At 61.6% G+C, this 25,863-nt stretch overlaps 8 protein-coding genes across 8 annotated transcripts in view; 3 read left to right on the top strand and 5 right to left on the bottom strand.

Annotated features, from left to right (window-relative positions):
* MNEG_1595 (hypothetical protein) overlaps window positions 1-2,282 on the top strand; it is a gene marked incomplete at both ends in the record, with an annotated part of 3,130 nt that extends 848 nt beyond the window's left edge. Inside the window, 6 exons of the mRNA XM_014049933.1 lie at window positions 229-379; window positions 610-668; window positions 954-1,151; window positions 1,366-1,457; window positions 1,696-1,866; window positions 2,093-2,282. Of these exons, the coding sequence (XP_013905387.1) occupies window positions 229-379; window positions 610-668; window positions 954-1,151; window positions 1,366-1,457; window positions 1,696-1,866; window positions 2,093-2,282 (861 nt within the window). The remainder of the gene's footprint in view (window positions 1-228; window positions 380-609; window positions 669-953; window positions 1,152-1,365; window positions 1,458-1,695; window positions 1,867-2,092) is intronic.
* A 592-nt stretch (window positions 2,283-2,874) lies between these two features.
* Window positions 2,875-5,179, bottom strand: MNEG_1594 (hypothetical protein; the record flags this gene model as incomplete). Its single annotated transcript, XM_014049932.1, has 5 exons — window positions 2,875-3,266; window positions 3,429-3,540; window positions 3,762-4,343; window positions 4,565-4,676; window positions 4,959-5,179. The coding sequence occupies 5 exons, from the start codon at window positions 5,177-5,179 to the stop codon at window positions 2,875-2,877; spliced, it is 1,419 nt and encodes a 472-aa protein (XP_013905386.1).
* Window positions 5,180-6,258: 1,079 nt separating this feature from the next.
* On the bottom strand, window positions 6,259-9,920 carry MNEG_1593 (hypothetical protein; the record flags this gene model as incomplete). The annotated part of the gene is made up of 6 exons (XM_014049931.1): window positions 6,259-6,706; window positions 6,990-7,192; window positions 8,188-8,392; window positions 8,587-8,756; window positions 8,888-8,981; window positions 9,904-9,920. The coding sequence occupies 6 exons, from the start codon at window positions 9,918-9,920 to the stop codon at window positions 6,259-6,261; spliced, it is 1,137 nt and encodes a 378-aa protein (XP_013905385.1).
* A 3,732-nt stretch (window positions 9,921-13,652) lies between these two features.
* Window positions 13,653-14,729, bottom strand: MNEG_1592 (hypothetical protein; the record flags this gene model as incomplete). The annotated part of the gene is made up of 3 exons (XM_014049930.1): window positions 13,653-13,782; window positions 14,035-14,130; window positions 14,413-14,729. 3 exons carry the CDS (start codon window positions 14,727-14,729, stop codon window positions 13,653-13,655), a joined length of 543 nt encoding a protein of 180 aa, XP_013905384.1.
* A 1,321-nt stretch (window positions 14,730-16,050) lies between these two features.
* On the bottom strand, window positions 16,051-18,930 carry MNEG_1591 (D-aspartate oxidase; the record flags this gene model as incomplete). Its single annotated transcript, XM_014049929.1, has 8 exons — window positions 16,051-16,297; window positions 16,514-16,575; window positions 16,812-16,991; window positions 17,327-17,504; window positions 17,740-18,036; window positions 18,282-18,332; window positions 18,439-18,621; window positions 18,854-18,930. The coding sequence occupies 8 exons, from the start codon at window positions 18,928-18,930 to the stop codon at window positions 16,051-16,053; spliced, it is 1,275 nt and encodes a 424-aa protein (XP_013905383.1).
* Window positions 18,931-19,217: 287 nt separating this feature from the next.
* MNEG_1590 (calcium/calmodulin dependent protein kinase II association-domain protein) lies at window positions 19,218-20,394 on the bottom strand (the record flags this gene model as incomplete). Its single annotated transcript, XM_014049928.1, has 4 exons — window positions 19,218-19,240; window positions 19,405-19,531; window positions 19,676-19,783; window positions 20,233-20,394. 4 exons carry the CDS (start codon window positions 20,392-20,394, stop codon window positions 19,218-19,220), a joined length of 420 nt encoding a protein of 139 aa, XP_013905382.1.
* Window positions 20,395-21,657: 1,263 nt separating this feature from the next.
* On the top strand, window positions 21,658-22,513 carry MNEG_1589 (hypothetical protein; the record flags this gene model as incomplete). Its single annotated transcript, XM_014049927.1, has 2 exons — window positions 21,658-22,050; window positions 22,229-22,513. The coding sequence occupies 2 exons, from the start codon at window positions 21,658-21,660 to the stop codon at window positions 22,511-22,513; spliced, it is 678 nt and encodes a 225-aa protein (XP_013905381.1).
* Window positions 22,514-24,820: 2,307 nt separating this feature from the next.
* On the top strand, window positions 24,821-25,500 carry MNEG_1588 (hypothetical protein; the record flags this gene model as incomplete). Its single annotated transcript, XM_014049926.1, has 2 exons — window positions 24,821-24,845; window positions 25,160-25,500. The coding sequence occupies 2 exons, from the start codon at window positions 24,821-24,823 to the stop codon at window positions 25,498-25,500; spliced, it is 366 nt and encodes a 121-aa protein (XP_013905380.1).
* Between the last annotated feature and the right edge of the window lie 363 nt (window positions 25,501-25,863).

The following is a 25,863-nucleotide window of genomic DNA, read 5'->3' as shown; positions in this document are numbered from 1 at the left end:
TGGGGCGCTGGACCTAGGGGGAAGGCCCTCGCGCTGCGACGTATGCATGGGGACAGCAGTGTTCTAAACTTTGCCACATGGCGACACGTCATGCGGTGGGCACATGACTGAGCATTCGCATCCATGCTGACGCAACCAAATGCGCAGTCCGTATGCGGCGCCTGCGCGCTGGCTCCGCCAAACCCGCAGTCCGCCGCACCCGCCCCCGCCTCCCTCGCCCCACGCCAGGAGCTGTCGCGCGTGCAGCCGCTGCCGGGGTGTGCGGCCCCCAAGGTTGAGTACCGACAGCTCGACCTGGGCAGCCTGGCCAGCGTGCGCAAGTTTGCGCGCGACTTCAACCGAAGCGGCCGGCCCCTGGACCTGCTGGTCTGCAACGCGGGTGTGTGCGTGCGTGCGTGCGCGGCCGGGCAGGGCGGGCCGACGAGCGACTGATTGGACTGGTGGGGCGCATGCGGGCTGCGACATGGCGGGGAAGCCTGTTAGTCAGGGGGCAGCGCGGAGCTGCTGCAGCCCTGCAGGCGGCCCAACCGTGTGCCCACCCGCAAGCTTTTCGCGCGGCGTCCGCGTTATCGTGCCATCCATGCGGCCCGCGCCATGCGTGCCTTGCAGGCATCATGTCGCCTCCTAAGCGCCTGGTCACCAGCGACGGCCTCGAAATGCAGTTCCAGGTGGGCAAGCCGCCCCCCGCCTCACGCCGCAGCATGCTTCGCTGCTTGCCCACGCACAAACAAGGTGCCGCTCACACAATTGACCCTTTGAGGTCCAGAAGGCTCCCGTGCCACAGCCATTCAGCACATGGCGTCGTGTGTGCGCACCACCCCTTATTGCGCCCCCCCTCTGCCCCAGGCCTTGTCCCTGGATCCGTGGTGCGTGCACCACGCCTCATGACTTTTGCTCCGCTGTGCCCATCTAGTCTATTATGGCCACTGCCTCCTTGTCCCCTCCCCCTGCAGGTCAACTTCCTCAGCCACTTTTTGCTCTCGCACGAGCTCCTGGCGGAGCAGCGGCAGCGCCGCCGCCGCACGCAGCAGCGCGCGCGGGGGCAGGTCCGAGGACGAGCGCTGTCGGAGGGTCCGCCGAGCGGCACGCGGCTGGTGCTGCTGTCGTCGCTGACGCACTACGCCGGCCCCGTGCAGTGGGAAGACAAGCAGGTGCGGCGCTGGGCGCGGCACCGGCACGCTTCGGCGCGCAGTCACGTCCCTCAACACTTGGCAAGTGGTCGCGCACCCTGTCATCCCCGTAGGCCCAGACTGCCCATGCACTGGTTTCAGACTTGTCCCATCCAACTTTGCGGGCGCCGCCTCGCCCCGTGATGACCGGTTCCAACGGGCATGCTGCTGCCGCCCCTCGCCCCGCCCGCCGCAGTCCCTCCGCTCCTACTCGCCCTTCACATCCTACGCCTTCTCAAAGCTGGCCAACACCATGTCCGCATTCGAGTTCCAACGGCGCTTTGCCAGGTACGGCCCTAGCCCCTGCATCACAAAAAGCCTGCGCGCGGTCCTTGACGCCGTCCCGCGAGCAGCCGCCGCCTGCGGGTTTTAGGGAGATAAAGCCGCAACTAAAGGTGCGGAAGGAGCCTGCACACCCGGCTGCAGCTGCATTGCACCAGCAACAAGCATCAGCTGGGGACACCAAGCGCTCGTGCATACTATCGCCCGGCCCAGTCCTTGCCCTGTCGGCTCCTACCCGGCGCAGGAATGCTGCCCGCTATGGGGACTGCGACAGCGCCGTCAGCGTGCACCCTGGGATTGTGAACACCGCGCTGGCCACAGGTTTCTTCGAGCAGACGGGCGGCACGGCGCTGCCCTGGGCCGCGGCGGCCGCGCAGGCGGCAATGCAGCGGCTGTTCCCGCTGGTGCTCCGCAGGTGCGGTACGCCGCATCGTCGCCAGCCGCCACGTGCATGGCTTCCTACGGCTGTAATCTGCACGTGCACCCTGCGTTATGCATGCTCGCTAGGCAGCACACGATGCAGTGATTGTACGCATCCCATCTCCCACCCATCCCTTTCCCTGCCTCACTGCTCCCGTTTGTGCATCAATGTTCTTTGTGCATAAAACCCCTCAAAACCCCGGCCCGCGCACCGTCTGCAGGCCGGAGGCGTCGGCCGAAGACATGATGGTGGCCTGCCACGCGCCCGCCTCGCGGGTGGCGGGGCGCTACCTCAGCAATGGGCGCGTCTGGCTGGCCAGCGGCTTCGCACGCGACGAGCGGCGCTGCAGGGACCTCTGGGAGCACGCGTGCAGCTTGGCGGGCATCGAGACGCACGAGAGCCTTGCATAAGGCCCAGGCAGGGCAATCAGGGCGTATTTTTGCCTGGTTGGTGAAGGCCAACCCTCGTTCCTACCACCCATATCAGATTCCAGAATCAAGGTCCTATATTGCCTACGTAGCCTTCCATGGGATGCCTTTGTGTGTGCCGTATTTCCAATGCAGACCTGGCCCACTTCCAGGACGCCCACAATCAGATTGGGTTCCTGCAGGCTTCTTGGATTGTACAAGTCAGCGGGTGGGTTTATTAGCTGATATATTTATCGCCAGCAGGTGTTGGCCAATGCTTTGCTTAGGACTAGGTCATTGGTTTGCTTTGCTCGTCATCAACGTCTGCGTTGACCGCTGCGCTAAAAGGCTTCTTCTAGGGGCCTGCGAGCCGCCCAGCCCCAACACCTCCTTATGCCCATGCGGCACAGCGCGCCAAGTAACTCAGGATGGCGTAGCACCAGAAGCACATGGCAGCGCGTGAACCGTACTCAGGGGGGGCCAGTCAACCTGACACGCTTACAAGTCAGCGGCCATCAAGCGACTTGACAACACAGTCCGCTGTGGTGTCAAGATATCCGCTGTGGCTCCAAATGCATGGAGGGGCAAACACAGGTCATTCCGCGCCACTTGCCGCCTTCGCTGTCCGGTAGTTGCGCCGGCGACCGCCCTTGCTGCCCGCCGCCGCAACAGCCAGGGCGCCACTGCCGCCATCTGCCGCATCAGGCGGCGTTTCTTGCGCGCCGTCCCCACTGGCGCTTTCGTCGACCTCCATCGCAGAGGGCACTGCCTTGCCCGCTTGCCCCGCTGCTGCAGTGGCCACAGGCTGGGTCGCCGCTGAGCTGCCGTTCGTCGCAGCCCCTAGGGTCGTCACTTCTGCTTGCGCATCAGCCGGGTCCTCTTCAGCATACGCCCCCCTGCTCGCCGCCGCTGCAGCCGCCGCAGCCACCGCTCCGGCCACGTAGCCATCGCCACCGCCTTCTGGCTTCCCGCTGCGCTGCCGCTTGACTGCAGGGTGGAATTGCAGGGCGTCGACGGTCTGGGCGATTAGCATCTGCGTGTTTCTCGGCTGCTGGGGCCGCACAATCCAAAGCATGTGGGTGGAGGCTGTTGCCGACATCCCCTCAAGTGCACGATTCACATGCGCACGGCCAACGTGTGAGAGCGCACCTGAGGGCTGGAATTTGAAGCCGCCAGCCCCGAAATCGCCGCGGAAGCGCTCAGGGTCGTGCTCGCTCGGGCCGTCGCTGGCCGCCGCTGCCTGCTGCGCGCTGCGCGCTGCCTGCGTGGTTGGGCACGTGTGGGAGAAGGATGCCGGGGGCGGTGGGCGTGGGGCGAGTGAATACCTTACCCGCAGGAAGCTGGGGGGCAGCCAGCCACCCAGCCCTCCAACAGAACAAGGCAAACTATGTTGCCACGCCCTCCCCTTTCCTCTCCGACAAAGCCGCTACCCGGCCCCTAGCAGGCCAACCCCCGCCAGGTATTACGCCGCCCTCGACCCACCCGCTCGTTGTCTGCGTCCTCGCGACCGCCGCGCCCCTTGTCGCCCTGCCCCACGAACACCGGCTCATCCAGCACGTACACGGTGTACTTCTCGGGATGCGCCACGTGATCTGGCACGCGCCGCCCGCCCCTGCCCCCTCGGCCGCCGCCTCCGCCCCCGCCGCCGTGGCCGCCCCCGGCACCCCTGCCCCTGCCGCCGCCGGCGTCCGGGCCCCTGCCGCCGCCGCCGCCGCCGTTGGAGATGGGGGATGGCAGGTCGAATGTCACTCTCCGGCCGCCGCGCGCCGGCGCCGGCTCGGGCACGGCGGTTGCCAAGGCGCGCCCGGAGGGGCCGGCCGCATTTATCTCCGGCGGCTGCGGCCGCGACCTGGCATCGCCCTCCCGCCCTTCGCCATCTGCTTCCATCGCATCAGGCCCGCCGCCGCCGCCGCCGCCGCCCCCATGATGACGCGTGGCGCTAGGCGGCGCGGCGGGCGCTGCGCCGACGCCCGCATCCGCGCCCGCGCCCGCGCCCGCAGCCGTTTCCTGCGCCTGGGGCCGCCTGAGCGACGTCAGCCGGTCAAAGGGGTTGTCATCCAGCACCTGACGGGTGACGGCGGCAAAAATTGGCGGGACTTTTGGTCAGCTGGTGCTTGCGATGACTGTGAGCCCCTGCGAGCCGGCACAGGTCCGTGACCAGCAGCTGCGTGTGCAGAAGCCTGCCATTGCAAACGCCATGCGCACAAAAGACGCCTGCATGCACGGCGTGCACAGACGGCGGCCTCAAAGGCCCGGCCCCCCAGCTTGATTCCTGCAGAGCTCACCTCTGTCGAGAGCGCCGGCATTGCGGCGGCAGCGCCGCTGGGGGCCCGCATGCCCATTCCTTCCACTGCCATTGTGTCGAACTCGTCCTCCTCTGCCTCTCGCTCAAATGCCCTGGGGGTGTCGGGAGCGTTAACGTGCACTCATGGGTGTTTGTGTGCAATAAGCGTGCAGTTTTGCACAAGGAAAGGTGTGTTCAGGTGCGTCGTGTGTGAGTTCAAGGGAAGCCATTTCGAAGCGTGCACAGCATGCGTGAGGACTTCCAGGTGTGCACGGTCAGAGCAAGTCAGCGCCCACAGACAGCACGCGCTGCAGCAGCCATGGCAGCCGATTGGAATCAGGGGTGCAAACTCCAAACGGCGCCGCTGGGTGGGCTGGCAGCGGCAAGCAGCACACCTGCAAAACGCCGCCGATGCGTTGCGCTCATATTCGCGCTCCTCCTCGTCATCAGAGCCAGCGGCGCCTGGCAGCGACTGCGGGACGCCCTCGCCCTCCTCATCGCTCTCGTCCGCGCTGCGCCCGGCCTTGAACCCCTGGTCAACGTCTAGCTGCCAGCCCCCCGTCTGCGCGATGCCGGCCACGCTTTGCTGCTGCTGCTGCGCCCGCTGGTGCGGCATCGCTGCCGCTGCCCCCACACCAGCAGAGGCTGCTACCGGAGGACCCTGCTCGAGAGCAGCAAAAACTTGAGCCACACGCTGCTGAAAGGCGTCCATGGCGGATCACGATCCGCCACAATACGATCTAGTTGATGCGCGTTGAAGTGAATGTAGAAATGCATCAATCGTTGTGGGATATGGCTGACCTCGCATGCAGGCACACCAGGTCATCGTCACTGATGTCGTCACCCCCCCTCCCTCACTATCAGTTGTCACATGTTCGAGTTGCCGCTCAGTCAGGCGCGCCCAGCAGGGATCAAGAGCGATGCTCTTTTATTGTGCTTGATAGCTATAGCACATTATTTCAACCTGGTCAGTATGCAGCGCTGCTCATACTGCGCCCACACCTATTTGTCATGCAGCAACAATGAAACAACTCATACCCCAGCGTTTTCGCTCCAAACTGCTGCCGCTTCCAAGGGCATCGATGCCACGGCTGCCTGAACCATACATGAGATGGGAGAAACCATTGGAGCACACATCGGCGCGTGCAGCTGCATGCAGAGGGAGGTGAGGTGTCGTCCACGACCGCGCATGCCGCATGTGCACCTTGCCACAGCTTGCTGTCCACCATTGCGGGCTGCTTGTGTGGGGAATCAATTGGGGGGCAAGGGCTGGCATGCGGTCTTGAGAACGTGAGTGCGCATTCTAAGCCGAGAAGGTGCCCGCCAAGCGCCGCTTTGTGTATAGCAAAACGCAGGCACGCGTTTCCGCAAACACTGCAGCTGTCTGTGGCTGACATGACTATTTCATCACCCTTTGCACATAAAACAATACCTGGAGTTGGTCAATCTTTACACAGGCTAGCATATATAACAAAGAGTAAAAATTGGTTCAATTGCTGGTCTCACTGATTTAGACGCTAACAATGATAATGATAATTAGCAAGTATTTGAAGGGTCGGAAACCGGTGCATTGGAGATAAGTACAGCCTACCCCATTATGAAAAAACATGATTGCTGACGCCGCTGCGGGCCCCTTCTCAACGCGACGCACAAGACACGGTGGCTTTTGACCTATGTGTTGCCTGCCGCCAGCCACTACGAATGTGCAGCTGTGCTCCTGAACATGCCACTCAAAATCATCCTATCCTCGTCCATATCCTGCTGCGAAGCAGACAGCACCGCGTTGCCCCAGTCGATGAGCCATGCGCGCTGCCCGCCGCCGGGCTCCTGCTGCACCAGCACGTTGCTCTGACGCAGGTCCCCATGGGCCACCCCGCAGGCATGCGCGGCCGCCAGGGCGCGCTCGAGCTGCGGCACAAGGTGCTGATCTCGCGCCGGGTCAACATAGCGACCCTGGATGTAGCAGGTGGCCGTCACAAAGCCGTTGCCGCTGCTCTCCGCCCCTGCTGCAACCAGGCGTGGCACAAAGGTGTCCCAGTGCGCCCGCAGAGCTACCAAGGCCCGGGCCTCGTGCAAGAGCGCGGCCGCTTTGGCTGAGCCCAGCGGGGACACCTTCAGGGCCAGGAGCCTCCCGCTTGGCTGCCTGCATTGAACGGTCGACAAGGTAGCAGCCACAGCGGGGAGGGGGGAACAAATCAGGCACGGCCGATGCGTCGCACCAGCTTGAGCATGCCCACAGACCACACAAATGCAGCAGTGGTCCCTGGGAACCCTCTTCCTCGAAGGCATTTGTACTTAGTAGAACATGACCAGTCGCGATGTGAGAGATACAAAACGCAGTGCAATCCAATGCAATCCAATCAAAATGCCACTGCATCCACCATTATGCGTGCAGTAATGGTGGGACGCGACGTCGCAGCTCTTACCTGTAGCTGAAGACCAGCCCCGACATGCCCGTGCCGACCACGTCGACCACCTGCTCGAGGTCCACCAATGCAGCTGCCGCCTCGAGCTCGTCGACTGCCGCCGTGATTGGCGCCAGCGGCAGCTGCTGGACTTGCTGGTCCGCTGGGTAATCATCATCGGCAGCAAGAGCAAAGTGTGCAGCTGTGGAGGCATGCTTGCTGCGCTGGGCAGCGCTTGTGGTAATGCCAGCACCAATGGTGTCCACGCGCAGCCCAGGTGGGGGGCCGGTGCCTGAGTCCGCCACGCTGCCGCCACCCACTGCGCCGCTGCCGCCGCCTACGCTGCTGCCGCCCCCCCAGGTGCTGCCGCCTCCACAGGTGGTGCTGCCTCCCCCAGTGCTGCCGTACCCTCTTTCCCTGCTGCCGCTGCCGCCAGCACCACTGCCATTCCCCGCGCTCCTGCCGCCTCCGGTGCTGTTTCCTCCTTCGGTGGTGCTGTCTCTGCCGCCCCTGGCCCCCCCTGCGCTGCTGTTGCGCCCCTGCCCACGGGTACCGCTGCTGCTGCCGCCATCCCCTGCAGCTGCGCTTGGCAAGGCTGCTGCAGGCGTCCATGGCGACATAGTGTCAACCTCGTCGAGAGCCATCCGGCATATGCCATAGACCATCTGCATGCCGTAAGCAAGGCGGGTTGCAATAATAAGGGGGTGCAACGGGCAAGAAATGGTTAGACGGGACAGCACCTCCCGACATCAGGGTATGGCTGCACAAGACAAGAACTTAGCAACAACCTGAAATGGCAGCAATCTGCCGCAGTATGAGAGTGCATTTGAGCCATATGATACCCATACCCTCACGGCAGTTGAGCTCATAAACGCACCGCCAAGACCCCTGGGTCGGTGGAGTTGTAGCGAAACGCGCGTGAGACAGAGAAATCGGCTCCCTCCATCTTGACGGCCCACGAGTACATGTAGGTGCTGGCCCATGCAAACTTGATGCCCCGCCAGCCACAGTACCGGGCAAGCTGCGGCTTGCAGGCATGTTGGTGCGTGCTAAGGTGAAGGATACGTTGTGGTGGACCTGGAGGTGGAACTGGATTTGACGACGACGAGGGATACGTGCAAAGCCGGGCGAGTACGGAGTGTAGACACGTAACGCCACGTTTGCAAATCAGCGTGTAGTGGAACAGCACAGCTCTCTACGCACGCGGACAATGGCGCACCTGAGCCATGAGGCCCGTCACGTTGGCCGAGATGGCGGCGTTGGCTCTATCCACCTGGCGCAGCTCGGGGTGGTTCCAGATGAAGGGCAGGGCCGGGGCGTCCACAACACGCAGCACCTCGTCGTCCTGACCGCGCAGCTCGAGGCGCTCGCCCTGCAGACACCTGGGGTCAAAGGAGTCATCGCTGAAGCAGACCATTCGCTCCCTGCGCCAAGGCAGGGCAGCAAGATTGTGGTCAGAACAAATTCAAACAGGCGACGCTGCGACACGAGGACGAGCGGCAACTGACGGGCTTCCGGCTTCTTTGGACGTGCCACGGAGTCACAGCATAGCGCCAGCATGCACAACACTTAGAAGATGCAGACCAGCCCAAACATCAAGGCTCCCCTGTCCACTCACAATCGCTTCAGCTCCCCCACGCTGATTGCGCCGCGCTCATGTCCGCCCGTAGGTGCCAGCGCCACATCCAGCACGTCGAGGCTGTTGTCCACAGCCAGCTGCGCTACGCGGTCCACAAGCTTGTCTGCATGCAGCTCGTCGGTCGCAGCGCGCTGCTCTGCTGCCTTTTGCTGCGAGGGTATGATCAGAGCAGAGCAGGACATGCCTGAGCTTGCACCTCGCATCATGTCGAACGGCATTGGATGCGTGCAAAGCCAATTGGTTGAGGTCTCTGGGCCTTGTGGCTCAGTCCAGCACGCACCTGGCTGTCCGTGAGGGTAGTGCGTAGTTTTTCCTGCAGCTGGAAGCACTCCGCCACTGGCAGGCCCTTCTTGAAGGCGTCATATCGCAGCAGCCTGTTCACAGGGATAACGACACCAATGTAGATGGCCCGCTGCACAGCCGCCTCGCCAGCAGCTCCCTGCGGACGCGCGCAAGCAAAGCAAAACACCCGTGCTGGCGCAATTAGTAACCAATTGTGACCCAAGCACAGTGGCAAGAAAGTTGGTAACGAATGCCTCGACCAAATCCAGTTAAGCATGCTCGCAGACACGACGCACAAGTCTCGCTAGGTGGTGTACAACAGGCATGTGGCAGGCAACTTGCGCGCGTCATGCATGCCTCGGGTGGCAGCGCCTTGCCCGCCCCACCTTGTCAGACAAGGGGACCGCTGCAGGAAAAATTGCCGGGGTGGCCTCCAGGCCAGCAATGTAGCCACGGATGTCCTGTTGGCGTAGATTATATCAGGCACATTGAACACAGCCTCATAAGCCGCAACCCTCAAGGGGCCCCATCTGCTGTTTTAATGCAAGCGTGCATGTGCAGCTGTATGAGCACACCAGCGTATACGTCCAAGCGTGCGTGTTATTCCATGCGCAGTGCGGCACATCCCATCTGCACCATGTTACCCACGTCTTCGCACGAATCCCATGGCTGCACAGTCCGAGGATGCGCCCACCCCTTCTTGTCCCGGTGGCTGCTGCTGCCGGAATTTATGCTGACTGGCAGGGCGTCCAAAACAGTGTCCAAGACGCCCTTGCGCGTGGTGGTTCCCACTGCAGGTAGACGCAGGGGAAACAAAAACTGTACCAAATTGTCACCTTGAGGGAGGGCAGCCCTAAAATCAAGCATGGCAGCCACAATTGCGACAGGGGGAGCAGGACCGCAAGCAGCAGCAGCAGCCATGCATTGGTCTCTTAGCAAGTTGTCACAGCAGGACACAGTCGGACACAGCAGGAGGTATACAGAGCCGAAGCCGCATGCAACATTAGAACTCACGGGAATAGAAGGTGCATCGCTTGTACACCCTTGTTGCCGTCTCAATTGTGCAGCCGAGCAGCTCAGCCACCCCAGATATGCCCATGTCAAGCAGCTGCTTGGGCGAACTGATGTTCTTGGAGACAAGCAGCCGGGGAACGTGCTCCAGGTCAGCGATGGGGCGCTCCAAGACGAAAAACAGCATGTACCAGTCTTCTTCAGATTGGAACGGGCCCACAGGAAGCAGTTGACCTGCAAAAGGGCAATGCATAATTATGAAACGCTCGGTTTTCAAGAGCCCTCTGGACAGCTTCCGCAAGAACTCCTGTGTTGTTGTGAGCTGAAACCAAACAATATCCGCGATTGTCGTGTGATGCGGTGTCGGCATGCATCACTGCGGCGCACACCTCGTCGTTGCCACTCCCACTCCGTGCTTGCAAGGTGCAAGCACGGAGTAGGTCTAGACCACTAACCACTGCCCCCATCCATCCTGCCCAACCACATCCGCTGTGGCTAACCCTATGAAGCCCAAGCCCCGACCAGCTTAATCACGAGTGAAAGATGCACACCCACCTGATGCTGCCGGTCCCGGGCCTGGACAGCAGCAAGGCACAGGGTGGTGTACGACCCGCGGCGTCACATGAGAACGGCAAGAAAACAGGATGTCCGGGGGGCAGGGGGGTGAAGGAGCATGAGTAAAGCAAGCTTCACTCGAGCGTACGACAGCATGTGGGCAACTGCATATGGTGGTTAGACAAACAATTCTTCAGCATAGCTGTAAGAAATAAACCAAAGCAGCTATTGGCACATTTGCACACCAGGCGCCTGATGTGCGCTGTGCGCGATGCGCGTGCCGACCCATGCATTGGGCAGCTAAGCATGCATGTTGGGAGCCTAGAGCTGCCAACTGCCACACCCCCTTGCAAATGCCGACACCAGGCTGAGTCGTACCTTGCGGGGGGGACACAAGTGTGAATATGCCTGCAGGCACAAGCTGAGGACCCACGTATTCCAGACCGTCAGCGTCCCGCAAGGAGCCAGCACCACTACCCGTCAGAGCCTCCAGCAATGACGAAGCGGGTGCGTCAGGCGCAAACCGCCTGCCGTCGACCACTGTGGTCATCTGCAACCACGCAGAGTGTGCATGTGGAACTTGGGCAGGCAGCATTAATCCCAGTCTATCGACTGTAGTATCGATGCTGAACGAGCTGCACATGCTCCTTTTGATTTACGATACAACGGCCAGATTCGCGTCCACGATGATGGTTTACAACAAACGAATCCATGCGGCAGCAGCCAACCCCCTACTTACTGCGATTGGCTACTCCTGGGGTGTGTTTGGTGCCTGCAGAGGACAGTGGTGAGCAGGAGTGGGCCAGATACACGTACGTTTGACATGGAGCAGCGGAGCGTCCGGCTGAGTGCTTGGGCAAAGGCTGGCAGCAGGGTGCCATGCGTACAAAGATATGAGCAGGGGACACCTCCTTGAATTTGGGTGCTTGCGACATATGGTACAGTACGGATGTGCGAACCTAGCAAGAGTGGAATCCCACCAGTGAAGCACAAGTGAGGCCTGCCTCACGTCGAAGGGCGGCATCAGCAGCGACGCGCCACCGCCTGGCACCCAGTCTGCTGTTGCCAAACAGCAAGCCAGGGGCCTCTCAGCTTACTTCAGGGACAGTAGCAAACGGAAAGAGTTGGCCGAGACGGCCCTCGGAGCCAGCTGCTCAAAGGCCGGCCAAATTGTCGCGAGGCCTACCTAACAGGGTTCAGCCGGCGCGGTGACCTGCTCTCGCTTGGACCTGCATGCCCCAAAGCGGGGGAAGTGGCTGCGTTCAGCAAAATGCCTGCTTGAGTCGAGGTGTTTTGCCACTGATGGTGAACAAGTTTGATGAAGTATACTGTCCTAAATACATTATTTTGATGAAGTGAATGAAGGCCGTGCCAACAGCTGTGTGGGGCTCAGCGCAGGCTGACCATGCGAAGCTGGGCGCCCACATGGGTCCATGCATAAATGTCCCCACGTCAACAGAGTACACAACTGCAAGACCACGGAGAGCTGTAATGTCACAAGTTGTCCTGAAGCCTGGCTGCCAGCCTCCCGTGTGGTCAGGGACCGCCTTTTCCGATCATCCTATAACGCAGTAAAACGGCGTCTGTGACGGGGGGCTCTCAGTGTTTGCTTAGGCCCGTCTTCCTACGCCTGCACCTGCAGCGGCACTCGCGTGTCTTGTGCGTCGGCGGCATAGGACCACAGGTGCGTGCGTGTGCCTCAAAACAAGGACCTAATTGTCATGCCTGCAGCGCCGCAAAAACAAGCAGCTGATGTAATTATTATAAAGCTTACTATGCGGGTAAAAAAGGCCGCGAGCACGAGCGAGGGCGCCCGAAAAGATTCCGCTGGGGCCTGGCCCGGAGTCTCTCCGAGTGGACACACTGAGAGGACTGAGAGGACTGAGAGGACCAAGTGTCCGATAAGGGCTTGCTGCGCTCTTGCAGGGCGCGGGCTATGATGTTCTAGAGGCGCTCGCAGCGTTTGTGCGCTGATTGGGCCGGGGGACGGGCTCAAGATGCATTTAAGTCCGTTCTCTCCGACTCCACCAAGTTTCTGGGTACCGCGCCTGCTGGCCCGTGGCACCCAAAGTGTGATTGTGCCGAGCCCGTTCCCTGAGGCCTTTAGGGGTCTGTAGCTGCCTGGCACGGCGACGAGGGTGGCTTTTGGGTTACTTTACCGGTGTCAAGTGCTGGGGCTGGCCTGGCAGGGGCGGACGCGCTCTAAATGTGTATTCTAGGGTAAAGGCATGTGATAGTGTTACGACAGTTGCGGAAGCATGCCGGAAACCGCACTGCGGCCGTCCGGAATGAACTGACCGCCCTCTGCCCTTGGGCGGGGGGGCTTAAGTTCAAACGGCGCCGCGCTCAGGTGACGGGTGACATCAGTCATGCCCGCCACGATACGACGATCCAGTCGAGGCGTATGTCAGAAAATCAATGAACACGCATAAGGAGTTCGTGAGGTACACATGGCCTCACGTACCGGCAGACCGAGTCATCGACGTTGTCACTGATGTCACTCCCTCACCAGCTGAAGCTCAGGAGAAGCGCCAGGAATTGGCCTAATCAGCCATCAGGTGATACGGTGATGCCCACAACTCCTCCTCATATCGCCGGACCTGGTCACCTGGCGAGAATCACCGCGACGTCCCCTTCTCCCCCACGTGCACGACGGCGCGGGCTGCCAAAGCATCTTGGACCCTGCCCGACCCAATTGAACGCTCCACGCAACCTGTTTGTGCCTCCGGTTGGGCCCCACGCATCACGCTGCAGGCATAAATTCTGGACATCCCCTTGCTGTTGAGAAACTCAAACTGTCAAGACAGTTACTGTGGTGGGTTGGTCGAAAACTCATGACCACAACTAGCATCAACGAAATAAAAGAACCAGTGAAAACAGAAGCTGTGCTGAAACGTTAGAGGGAACAATACATGGTCATTGAGCTCTGGCAGCTGAGCATGCTGAAAACTCAGCCGCTCGATGAGCCCTGAGCAGGCGATCACGTGGACATGCGTATAAGCGGATGAAGGCCTAATGCCAACAGTCACGTATGGCTCAATGACATCATTTTCCGCTGCCCCTGCTCATGCTATGTCTAGAGGATCAGGGCAGCGCACTGCCAGGCGGTCGGCCAGTGGCGCATGACAGCCATCGCGTGAGCTGCCATCGCCCGCCGTGCCTGCGCTACCTGTCTGCACACACATGCGACAGGGCGCTCACACGCCACGCAGGCGGTTGGCCTGGCGGGTGATGAGGTAGTAGGCCCCGAGGTTGAGCAGCAGCACCGTGGTCGCGTTGGGAAAGTCCTTGATATAGACACGCGCCTTGGGAATGGGCTTCTCGCACCTGATTTTGCGTGTGTGTTGTATGTGTGTGTGTTTGTGTGTGTGCGTGTGTGAGTGTGTGTGGTGAGCAAATGCGTGCGTGTGCGCACATGGCCATGCTCGTGAGTGCAAATGCGCGCAAGGACAGGTGAAAGACGGTACGTGGGCGTGTGGCAATCTTGACAGCTGCTGGTGCCACTATGCAGCTCGTGGCTGGCACCAGCCATGCTGGAAACGGGCGCAGGGCAGCACCTCAACTCGCGTGCCCCCTCACTTCTGGTGTATGCAGCCGTCTCGGATGGAGTTCACCAGCTCGCGCGTGTGGCGCAGCATGATCAGGCTGCCGCTGGGACCCCGCGAAAAGTTGGGACTGCGGGCAGGGACCAGTAGGAGGATGGTGGGCAGCACATTCAGAGGCATGTGGGCGGACGAAACTGGCCTAGTGCAAAAGCTTGCGCTGCCTTGCTGTCGGACTGTTGGCTGAGCGTGGTGGAGGCTCGCAAAAGAGGGTTCGGGCCCGTTCAGCTCCTGATGGAATCAACGCGTCGGCTTGCCACTGTGCGGCAACACATCCCAGCAAGGCGACCCCGGGCAGAGCGTCCCGCAGCAAACTGCCCAGAGGCAGAGCGCCCCGCGGCGGTGCGCCCCTCACTCGTAGTAGGGGCACTTGTCGAAGAGCGAAGTCTCACGTATGCCCAGCCTGAGCATGGGCTTCACCATATCGGCGGTCTCCTGGCAGGTCTCCGCAAACGCGCGGAAAAAGGGCGCCTGCAGCAGGCCGATGCGGGGCGTCTGGACGTACAGGACGTTGAAGTTCTGCTTGGGCAGCTGCAGGGGGTCCTCAAACCTAAACGTGAGCCCGGCGCTTGTGTCGGCCGCCTTGCCGCGCGGGTGCGAGCGGTGGTGGGGCAACACCCCCTTGTGCTGGGTGATCGCCTTGACCTTGTTCTTGCCGACGGGTGGCGCCATGGCTGCTGCCGCTGCCGCTGCCGCTGCTGTCGCTGCTGTCCTTACGTGTGGCCCCTGCGCCGCCCGCCGGAGCGCCAACTGCCAGCAACAGCGCACGTCAAGGGTGCGGGGTTCGTGTTGTGCGTCGGTGGCGGCACTGTTTTATCCGTGATGAGGCGGCCGATGTTGCCGCGCCGCACGAGGTGAGCACCGCCACGGGGTCTGGGCCGGCGGCGGCCTGAGGGTGCAGGCCGCCCCCCGCTCCGTGTGCCTGCGTAATGCAGGGGTGCTGAAGCGACTGAGGACCTGGCGCACAATTTCGCGAAATGAAAAAGGACAACTGACCCCGCCATGCAGGGAATGAGCACATGCTGCTGCAGCCTCGAGCGTGCCCACCAGCGCAGCAGCGGGAGCGCGCAGTCGTGCTTGCTGCTGCGTCCTGCAAGCAACACGCCCGCTGCCGCTGCAGCCCCCAGTGCTGGGCAAAATGTCACAATATTAGGCCGCTCGTTTGCACATCAATTACAAGCCCTGGTGCCGCGGTCTGATGGGTGCATCGGCTGACTTGGCGCAGAGATCAAGCGAGGGGATTCGTAAATTGTATGGTGGTTGTTATATTTTCATCCTCCGAGTGCATAGCGGCCGCAAACTCTTGCATGTCACCCTGCACGGACCGGCTACCTAGGGCTGCCAACTGTGACCAGGGACTGATGAAACACTCCCTGCTTTCCAACGGGGTATGATAAGTCCGTTCTCACAGATGTGTTGTCATTCACCATCACTTTACCCGCATTTTCAGTCGCATGCAGTTCAGCATGTGTTCGCGCATGCGCATACGCTGCGTTGGTCCCCAAGCGGTTGCAGGCGAGCGGTGTGTGCTCTGTGCAGTATGCCTGCGAGCGTATAGCACATGGGTTTTGGCATCATCTCCCATAAGTCCACAAGTGTGAGGTGAAAGAGCTTGCGCTGCACAGCTCGTGACAATGTGGTGTATGTAGGGCACTGTTGTCACTTGTTGGCACGGTATGAGGGGTGATGGATGGGATGACGCAAGCGGCTCGTTCCCCGTGCTTGAGTTGCAGTACCAAACCCCTGAAAACGTCACGCTGCACGCACACTGCAAACACCTACTTGACAATTGAGCCAGATTTGGGCTTAAAAGCTGATGGTTTCAACGAGAAGCAACGCTCACAAAGGTTGCGTTCACAAAGGCAGTCAAGGGCACCCTCTTCTGGCTGCCCCTCCCCAGCCAACTCTCTGACCTCACACGCGCCCTTCCCCCCTAGGACTGCATGGTGTAATCACGCTACGTTCCGCGAGCTCTGCGGCCCTGCCCACCACCTCATGCCCCCAACGCCTGCTTCACCAGTTGAACCGCGTCGCCGGCCGTTCCCCAGGCGAGCGTGAGGCCCGCCCCGCCGTGGCCATAGTTGTAAACAACAGGCGTCGCGCCACGCTTGGCGCTGCCGCCGCCGCCGTCAGCGCCGTCGTCGTTGACGCCGTCGCCGTTGGCGCCTTCGCCGTCGCTGCTGGCGGTCGCGCCGCCGGGCTCGAGCTTGGTCCACTCCAGCTCCAGGCGCAGCTGCGTCCTGCAATTGTGGTGCGTGTGCGTGTTTGTCACCGCGCAAGTGGGTGCAAATGTTGCATTGTGTTGCTTGTCAATGAGCACCAAATTTAATACTGTGTGTCCGCGGTTTCTTGCAGCTGCAACCAGGGAGTGCAGCATTCACCTGCTGGCCGGCTTCCACTGAAGCCCTTCCCCAGCCTCTCACCCTGCCCGCCCTTCAAACCCCCCAATCGCCCACCTGCCCGGCCGCAGCCCCACCCAATGATCCAGCAGCTCTGCGCCCTCCAGGCTGGGCAGCAGCTGTGCGTTGCAATCCAAGCCGCGTGCGCGTGCGGCGTGTAGCAAGTCGCACAACGTCAGGCCGCCAGGCTCATCGGGAAGGGTGAGTGCCATCGACTCCCATGCAGCCACCAATTGGCGCCCCCCCTCCCCCGCTCGCCGTGAGCGCCCGCCGGGCGCGCGGGCCGCACCCGCACCCGGCTGCGCCCGACCAGGATCCCCTGCCGGGTGAGCCCGCCGCGGGATGGCGCCCTCACCTGGCGTGCCCGCTGCATGATGGCCTCCGCATCCCCCAGGTCTGTCGAGGTGCGCCAGTCCCCGACCTGGCCAGTGCCGCCAATCACCACCCACTCCCTGTTGGGGATGATGTAGGTCACCTCGTCCCCCCAGTGGCCAAACACGCACTCGCGCACCCAAGGCGCCCGCACGCGTGCGATCTGGGTATGTGAGGACGGGGTTTTCGCGGCAGCAAGGGGGCGCCAGTACTGAGTGTCACCCAACCCCGGCAGCCACAATGTCGCTCTTGCGTTGTACCTGCATGCATACTAAACAAACGCAGCAGTTTCATTCCTCCAATCTGCATGGCACACACAGGTACAAGCATGCGCACACATCTAAGCATGTGAGCGTGCGCAGGCGCACACGCGCACAAACATACACACACACACACACACACACACACGCACGCACGCACATGCAATTTGTGAGCACACCCGCCACAGCCTCCGCACTCCTGCCCGTCGCACACCCTGTCCGAGCACCCTCCGCCCACCTGCCCCCTGATGGGGTAGCAGTCGTCGTCCCCCAGCAGCTGCTTGGCCCCCAGGCCGCAGCACACCACCAACGCGTCGTACCCCTCCTCAGCCAGGTCACCCAGGCCGTTCAGGCCCCGCTGGTCCAGCTGCCCGCCAGCTTCCTTGATGCGCTCTACCAGCCACCGCATGTACAGCCTGGGGGGGGGGGGGAGAGCCAGGGGCAGCCCAAGGGCAGAGTGACAGGAGCAGTGGGGGTGCCGAGGGGGATTAGGATGGCGCAATGTGGCACCTGCTAGATCAACCATGAATTTGCATCACCAATTGCCAAGCAAAGCCTCAGCCACAGGCTCAAACATGCATCTGCGGCCCTTGATAGAGCCGCATGGGTTTTGCCATCTCAAGATGGCCGCTGGCCCCCCTGCATGCGCACCTGCCCTCACACAAGAGGCTGTTGAACGCATAACCGTCCACCCACGCCTGCGGCGCCCCAGCTGCCGCCGCGCCGCCTGCCTCAGTGACAAAGGGGTCTGCCCAGTCGGGGCTGCCCGAATACAGCCTCAGCTCCTCTGGCTTAAGCCGGCAGAAGCCGCCGGTGATGTCGGCCCAGAAAGGGGTGGGCTCTGGGCCGCGGAACAGGCTCGTGGCGTGCACGGTGCTGACGCCGGCGGTGGCGGCTGCGCTGGAGTGGACCAGGCCCTGAATGTGGTCAAAGGTGTCCTTGCCCCACCTGGGGTGTGTGTGCGTGCATGGGAATGCGTGTGTTGGTGCCGTTGGCGCGTGTGGCGTTGTCGGCATCAGCGCATTGTTAGTAATGCCTGCGAGCCACACAGTACACATACGAAAGTGCTACACGCGTGGAGGTGGGGAGAACGAGGGGTGCCAGGGGCCAGACGGCTGGGCGAGTGCCGGGAGGCACTGTCCCATCATCACAGCTTCTTGCTCTGCTACGCGCTTCAGTCCATGCTCGGACACCTGTAGACACTCTCGTCCGGCGTCTCGCTCAGCTTGTAGGGCTCCCAAAACCTGAGGGGCGCGGATACAGGAAAGTCAGCATGTAATCGTACGTAGCTGCAGACGGGCGTGGTATGCCGATGCAGTCAGCATCAACCCGGCGGCCCCAGGAACTCACCCTGCAGCACCAGCGCTGACGAGGTCGGTGCCCCAGGCCTCCGCGTAGACCTGCACGCAGCAGCCCGGGATCTCCTGCAGCAGCCTCAGCGCCGTCGTCAAGCCCACAACGCCGCCGCCCACAACGCAAATGTGCCCCGCGGCTGCCGCGACGGTCCGCTGCTGTCGACGTGCCGCAAAGCGGCTGAACCGCCGGGGCGCACAGGGCGATTGAAGTCGATGCACAGAGAGGCGAGGGGGACAGTAGCGCGGATATGCGGAGGGTATGCACGATCCCTTTGCTGTCCCGGAAAGTAGCATAGTATCGGGACGCACTTTCGAACTTCAAGTTGGGGATGATCTGACAGTGGCCGATCGCGCTGTCAGCTCGGGTTGTGAGTACTTTACTGGTCGCATAAGTGGTGCTGCAACCTCACCTGCATAACACTTTCACTGGCCGGAAGGTGACGGCGCGGTTTTGCTGGTCAGTGATGAAAAGCAGAAGTGGCTGCATCCTGCTGGATGGCGCGAAAACGCGTGCATGCAGTGCCTGCTTTGCTTCACCCAAGCATCTCCTCAATCAGGCCTCGTGCAATCTTCCCCCCCCCCCTTTGCCTGGCTCTTTTTCATCACAAGCAAACTCCTTTATCATAATTCGTTGGTCCGCATGGTCACGGCTCCTTCATACTTGTTCAATGTTCAGGCTGCCCCCACCCTGGCCGCCTTCCTCACATGCGATCATGTCCACATTACAATATCCTAGCCTCTCACACCAAAGGCTCATCTTGTAGCAGATGCAGGTTAGGCTGCGGGGCTGCGGTGCACTGCGAGCAGAAGGATGACACGGCAGCGCAGGGTCAGCTCAGGTGTTGCGAGAGGCGAGATGGCGCCTGTCAAGAGGCGTCCGTTTTGTGCCGGCGCACACAAGCAGCAATCTGCAAGCTGACTACCCCCTGCCGTCTTTCTTCCAGACCCTCCTGCCACTCACGGTGAACGTTGACCCACTCGCCCCAGGGCTGGCCGCTCCACGGCTCCTTGACGCGCTCCCAGACGCGCGTCTCCTGCGCTCCCGCCCAGCCACGGCATACCGGGCGAGAGGATTCAAACACACCGTGCTGCACCAATGCATGCATGACACACGCGTGGTAGGGCACACCGCTGGACGCACGCGGCCCACCCAAGGCAGGACCCAGGAACTACCATCCCACCCATCAAACAGGCCACCCCAAGCAGGGTCCCGCATCGGCCCGCCTGCGCACCTGCGTCGCGGTTGTGGCGTGCTTGCCACTGGCATCAAGCACCTGAACCAGCCGCACGTAGCTGACGACAGCAGCCACTGCGCTGTCCTCGCCGCCGAGCAGCTGCACCTGTGTCGCGGCGGCACGAGAGGGGGCAGGGGTCAAGGGGCACGCCGCTGGCCAGGGGCCCATGCGAGAACCTTTAATTGCACATCTGTCGCAAGAATTATGGACTTGGCGATGGCGCAAGTGCTCCCTTGCAGCAGGGTGGCGTGCGGCCTGGTGAACCGCAGTAGTAGCCTGGCCAGCTGCAATCATGCGTTGCGTGTCGTGCCTTGGGGCTGGAGATAGTGTTGCGCAGCGTCTGGCTGCTGCCGGTCGCCTTGTGCTTGAAGTAGGTGGCGTGGAAGTCCTGTGGGTGATTTTGGGCAATACATGGGTGGACCATTGCAGCGCTTGTGAGCACCTCATGCCAAGCAACCCCATCCATTTCAACCTGTGCCTGGGGTGGGAGGCTTCATACGTGGCCCACGAGCTACGAAAACATCACCCCCAACACGGCCTGTATATGCACCCACCATGCCCTCCACAAGGTTCCCCTTGGCCTCCGGCTCAAAGCAGGTCAGGCTGGGGTGGCACATCGTCGCATAGGCGTCGTAGTCGCCGCAGCCAATGGCGTCCAACTGCTGCTGCTGCAGCTCCAGCAGGTGGCGCGTCAGCTCCTGCGAACCAGTCGACATGGCTAGGCGGCCGATGTTTCCGCTGCTGCTGCTGCTGCTGCTGCTGCTGCCTGCTTTTGCGGGGTGTCGACGAGCGCGGCCGTCCCTGGTCAGAGCGCACTGCCCTGCTGTCAACTTCGCTGCAAGCAGGCCACGGGTGCTGAAACGGTTCTTTGTAGCACAATGATGTGAGGATGCGCACGCAGGTCTGAACATACAGCGCAACACTGACCAGATCACGACGGCGGGTGTTTATTGTATCGGATCGGGCACGATCAAATTGCACGATGCCACATTGATTGATCACCACATTATTCTCCTTGGAATACCGTATGCAAAATACGCCAGCTTGGATGAATTCCCTGCAATTGCGCAGGCCTCACCGGCCTGTTGCAACTCCGTTCAACGCAACACGTGTTGTAAGTTGCGCTGGGAGGCGGCGCTTGGTGCATCGATGCGTCGTGGCACAATTGAATGTGGCTGCTCAGGTGAGACACTCGGGCGCGCCCACTGCCTGGCGCCCGGCTCAACAGAGCGCGCTGAATGCGCGCACACCCTGTCAACGCCGACGGGCTCCAATCCTGCACCTTACCACCTGCCGCAACATATCCACTAGGCCGCTTTGCCGTCCCTGTGGGTCGGTGTCGCCTCGAGCCCGGCCGAGTTCAGGGCGGCAGGTTACCTAAGGGCGTACAGCTTTTTCACCTTTCCGCCCGACCGCAGCGAGTTCGCGGCACGGGTGCGCAACAGTTTGAAAGGGGGAATTATCAGCTCAGCCGATGGGTCTGCCCTATGGATCCACCAGTTCGGCCCGCACAAGCCTCGTTGCTTGCTGGGGTTGCCTGCGCAGAGCAAGCTGCCACCGCTTGCCCCGACAGGCGCACCGACGGATGAAGGGGGATGCAGAGTGGGAGACAATCACATCCAAGGTTGCAGGTGGGGGGCGTGATGGGCTGGAATTGTGCTCGTCTCCACACCCGCGCGCTCAAAGGATGCCACGACTAGAGTCTCTGTCAGTGAGAAGAGCGGTGCGGCATGCACAACAAGGATCACTGCCGGGTGGGGGTGGGAGCGCACCTTGTGTGGGTCGATGTTGGGATCGTAGTGGGGGTGGGATTCGGCCTATAGAACAGTCACTGCCCCAGCTCCCACAATCGTACAGGCACCGACGAGGCATACAAACATGTGCGAGTCACCTGCATTGTGGCCACCATCCCAGACGATTCAAATGACACAATTGCACAGCAGGTGGGACTTGCGCAAGCCAGCACACGCCAAAATGCAATGTTCACACCCCCAACCTTTTTAGAACGGCTGCAGAGGTACATTGTGGACAGGGACGTGTCGTCCAAACCTGCGTCCATCTGCATACCTGACAAACGCAACATTTGCCATGTCGCCCAGGTGTGCAAGGACATGGACTTGTCGACAAAGCTTCCAGCAGACACCAGCAGCAGCAGCAGCGGCGGCGGCGGCGGTGGCAGTGGCGGCGGCAGCCGCGGTGACAGCAGCGGAATCAGCAGCAACAGCAGCAGCAGCAGCAGCAGCAGCAGCAGCAGCAGCAGCAGCAGCAGCAGCAGCAGCAGCAGCAGTAGCAGTGGCAGCAGAGGCGGCGCGAGCCTTGTAGTGGGCAGCCTAGACTTGAACATCGGAACAGTCCTGCCTGCGGAGGAGCTTGTTGGGCAGCTTCCAAAGGTTGTGAAGCGGGCTAGCAGCAGGGGGCCTTGTGATGGGAGGCGCCTGCTCGGACAGGGTCGCGGGGGCATCATGCAGAAGCAGGGGTTTGCATCGGTCTTGAATGCATGAAGGCTTCCCTCTGAATCTGCCCGTTCCCGCGAACCGGCACTGCCTGCAGGGCGGAGCCGTGGCTGCTGAACGCGCCTACCTGTCAAACGTCTGCGTCGCGGCTGCCGCGCGCCGCCGCGGCGTCGCCGCCGCCCTCATGTCGGCAGCTGAGGCGCACGCGGCGCAGGCGGGCGTGCGTCACCTGTACGTGCATGTGGTAGCCGACAACGCGGCGGCTGTGGCACTGTATGGACGCATGGGGTACGAGGTGGAGGCGGAGGAGGGCGAAGCGCAGGCGCGTGCGCTGGGTCGGCCGCGGCGCAAGATCCTTCACAAGCGGCTAGGAGTGGATTGATATAGCCGGTGTTACGTTTGTTGAGCCCAGTTGGCTTCCTTTTTGAAACTCATCGTCCACGCACAGCACAGCGGCGCGACAGCACGAGGCACGCTCGCGCTGTTGACGACCGCACCACTTACGCGGAGGCACTTTCAGCGTCGAACCGCAAATGCCACAATCATGCGGAACAAATTGATTCTTTTTGCAGGAAATCGGCTTTACCCACTATCATTGGCACCTATAGCCACCTGTGGGGCCTTGAGGAGCACAGGAAAGCAGCATAGAAACCGGTCGCAGCCGCAATGCCCAGTCTGAGGTACGGCCCCACATAACCTCGGTCCGTGCCGATCATGACATGCGGCCATCATGCAAGCAGCATCGATGGATCCCTCCGCTGCTGCGAACATTGATGCAGCTTTGCAGCTTTGCAAATGGCGACCGGTACTGTCGACTCTGTGGCGAGGGAGGACAGCAACGGCCAGGGCGCGGCTGCGGCCGCTCAGGCACAGCAGCACATGGCCCTGCGAAAAGCAGCAGCGGCAGAAAAGTCGCCGGCGGGGCACCAAGTAAGGGGGCCTGCTCGCCGCCAGACTTGCGTGGCACCAGCTGTCTTGCGGGTTGAAGAGAGGCACGCCTGCAGCGTTTGCAGCAACAGCAGCGCGACTTTTTTTGGGGGGGACTTTGTATGTACCTGCTGGCCAGTATCCACGCCCAGGTGTACTGTACCTGTGAGCTGGCAACGCTGTCCACGTGCTGCTGCTTCGGCGCCTGCTTTACCTGCCAGTGTACTTTGTGGTCGTCTCTCTGTCGCAATGTAGCGCCGCCGCCCCCGATCGTGCTGCAGCAACAGCCCACCACGCGAGCGCGCAGCAACCTAGCAACATCAGCATTATGTTTGTACGTGCGTGCAAATCCTTTTAGAGTGCTGTCGCACTGGGGATTGTGCCTCTACCCTGCAAATCAATGGGCTGCGCGCTGTGTGGAATGATGGGCGTCCAAAATCCAGAGCGCTCCATCAACACACCACTTGCCAACTCTGGAAGGGGTGCACGAGCAGCAAAAGCGGCGATGCACCATCATATTCCTCACATATTCCTTGTCTTAAAACCGACACCAAATCACTTGGGCTCAGCTCAGCCTTGTTTGTGTGGCTGAGCTGCATTTGGCAGCGCCATTCCAAGACCTCTTGGGTGAGAGCCATACAGTTGTTTTTTCGTGAGGAATCCACGCCCTGCGCTGCCACGCATGCATCATTTACTGCAGCAGCACGTGCAGGGGTTACAGCCCTGCGGGACCCCCTGCCCGCCCAACCCTGGTGTAAAACCGATGACTCATGACTAAAGCAGTCCGTGGCCGGAACCAAGCGTTTGGGATGCGCGACACAAGCAACTGCCGCCTTGAGCTCGCCAGACTCTATCCAGCCGTACAAGCAAGAGCCATTCACTTGTGGTCCACCTCTGTTGGCGTCGCCGCCTGCAACACGCGCGAGTTCACCTGTTGGACTCGGTGTGCCAGCCCCACAGTGAGGAGCAGGGCGATGTTTGGGGAGCGGGATGCGTGAGTCATACACTGAAGGGCCACCTGTCCTTTCCTGCGTGCCACCGTAGTTGCGAAAGCCAAACGATATCCAAAAATCAGATGATTGCGTTGTTTAAACCTTGGTGAACAGCAACAGCAGCCCTGCCGGCGTGAAGATTGCGGCCACGGCTGCGTCGCCCAAGGCACCTCGCAGCTGCTCAAACAGGTCGCAGGGATCTGCACAGGGAGGTCGTGCTCGAGCTTCAGCGTCTTTGTGCGCCTAAAGCTTCCAACGCCTTTCATTTGGGTGATTTCGCACGTCGTTTCGCTGCGGCTGCGCGTCAGGCAGGAACGTCATCCATGGCGTCTCGGCCAATGTAACGCGGTGACCGAGTGACGTGGCCAGGGAAGAGCGCGCGGCAGCATGACGCGCAGGGTGCCGCAAGCTACAACTTTTTGGAGCTACAGTCAGGCTTAACCCCTGCTGATGTCCTGCAGCATGGGCCAAGTCCCGCAACTTCTCAGTGCCGGGCAGCCTGGCCGCTGCAGGCACATGGGGGCACCCGTTACGGAAAGGCCAAAAGCCTATGAGTAGGGCAGCGGGGCGTGTCTTCTGCCACAGTTGATTTTCAATGCTTCCGGGCTGCAATATAACGTTCTGATATTCACGCGTCCTAAGCCTTGGGCTGAATTCAGATCTTACAGTGCCCCCTGGCCCCCAAGAAGCCGGCCGGTGAGATTAAGCACGACTGAAATTTGAAACTCCCCAGGTGCGACTGGGTCGTGATAAACCCGCACGCCGCGCGCATGGCCATGACAGCTTTCTGTCACGGTGCGTTCACGCGTCATCGGCGCTCTCTCACCCGCGCCTAAGCGAATCGTGACGTGTCCCATATATCATGACAATAGGAGGGCGCACACGCAACGCACACCCCTCACATTCATCGCGTCATAGCAGTGTCGAGCGAGCTCTCGGCGGGTCACCGCGCAGGATATGCTGGCGCCGCCCGCCCTCCCATGCGCCGCATGGAGCCATATGCATCTCGCCGCACCCACCTGTGCCCTTGAAAGCCCTAAAACTTCCACCGGCGGCCGCATCGCAGGTCGCCATGCGCGCGTCGCCAATGCCCGCCCATCCGCTGCCAGGTCTGACGTCATCAGACGGCGGCACCGCGCCGCCCTGCTGGATCTGCCTCAGCTCCGAAGGCATCCCCGCGCACCCCTGCGCCTGCCCGCGCGCCGCGCACCCGCGCTGCCTCGCGCGGTGGCAGCTGCAGCAGGCGGGGCGCCCGGAGGAGGTCGAGTGCCGCTTCTGCGGCGCCGGCTACGGCGACTGGCGAGAGCAGCTCGCGCCCGACCCTGGGCTGGCGCCGGCCACGCCGGTCATGGCGGTCAACGCCGGCGGCCGCGTGCACAAGATACGGGTGCAGCCCGGCCCCGAGGGCAAGGCTGCCTTCCGCCGGGAGGTGCGTGTGAATTTGGGTTAGCGCAGGCGGCCGGGGCCTATTCTGTAGACGGCACGGTTTGGGCCGGGTTTGCTCCAGGAAGTAGGCGTATCGTGCCCGTGAGAGCCGGGCAGCCTTTACCAGGGCAGAAGCAATTGAAGGGAGTGTGGCCAGCTGGCTTTGCAGAACGAGCGCGAAGGAGGGGGGGTGCGGGGCGGGGCCGATCCAGCAGATCCCAAAGCCCAGGTGCCGCACCGGGCACGGGGCTGGTGCGTTGTCGCGTCCACTGATACCTCTCCCCAGTTTTTTGTGCTTGTATTGCACATGGGCTGCTGGCACACCTTGAAACACCGAGTCATTGCTGCCAAGCCAGCTTGTTTACACACTCACCCCCCCCCCCACGAC

The sequence above is a fragment of the Monoraphidium neglectum genome (genome assembly GCF_000611645.1).
Source record: "Monoraphidium neglectum strain SAG 48.87 unplaced genomic scaffold scaffold00163, whole genome shotgun sequence".
In the NCBI taxonomy this organism is placed as follows: domain Eukaryota; kingdom Viridiplantae; phylum Chlorophyta; class Chlorophyceae; order Sphaeropleales; family Selenastraceae; genus Monoraphidium; species Monoraphidium neglectum.
This window is presented reverse-complemented; position numbering and strand designations above follow the sequence as displayed.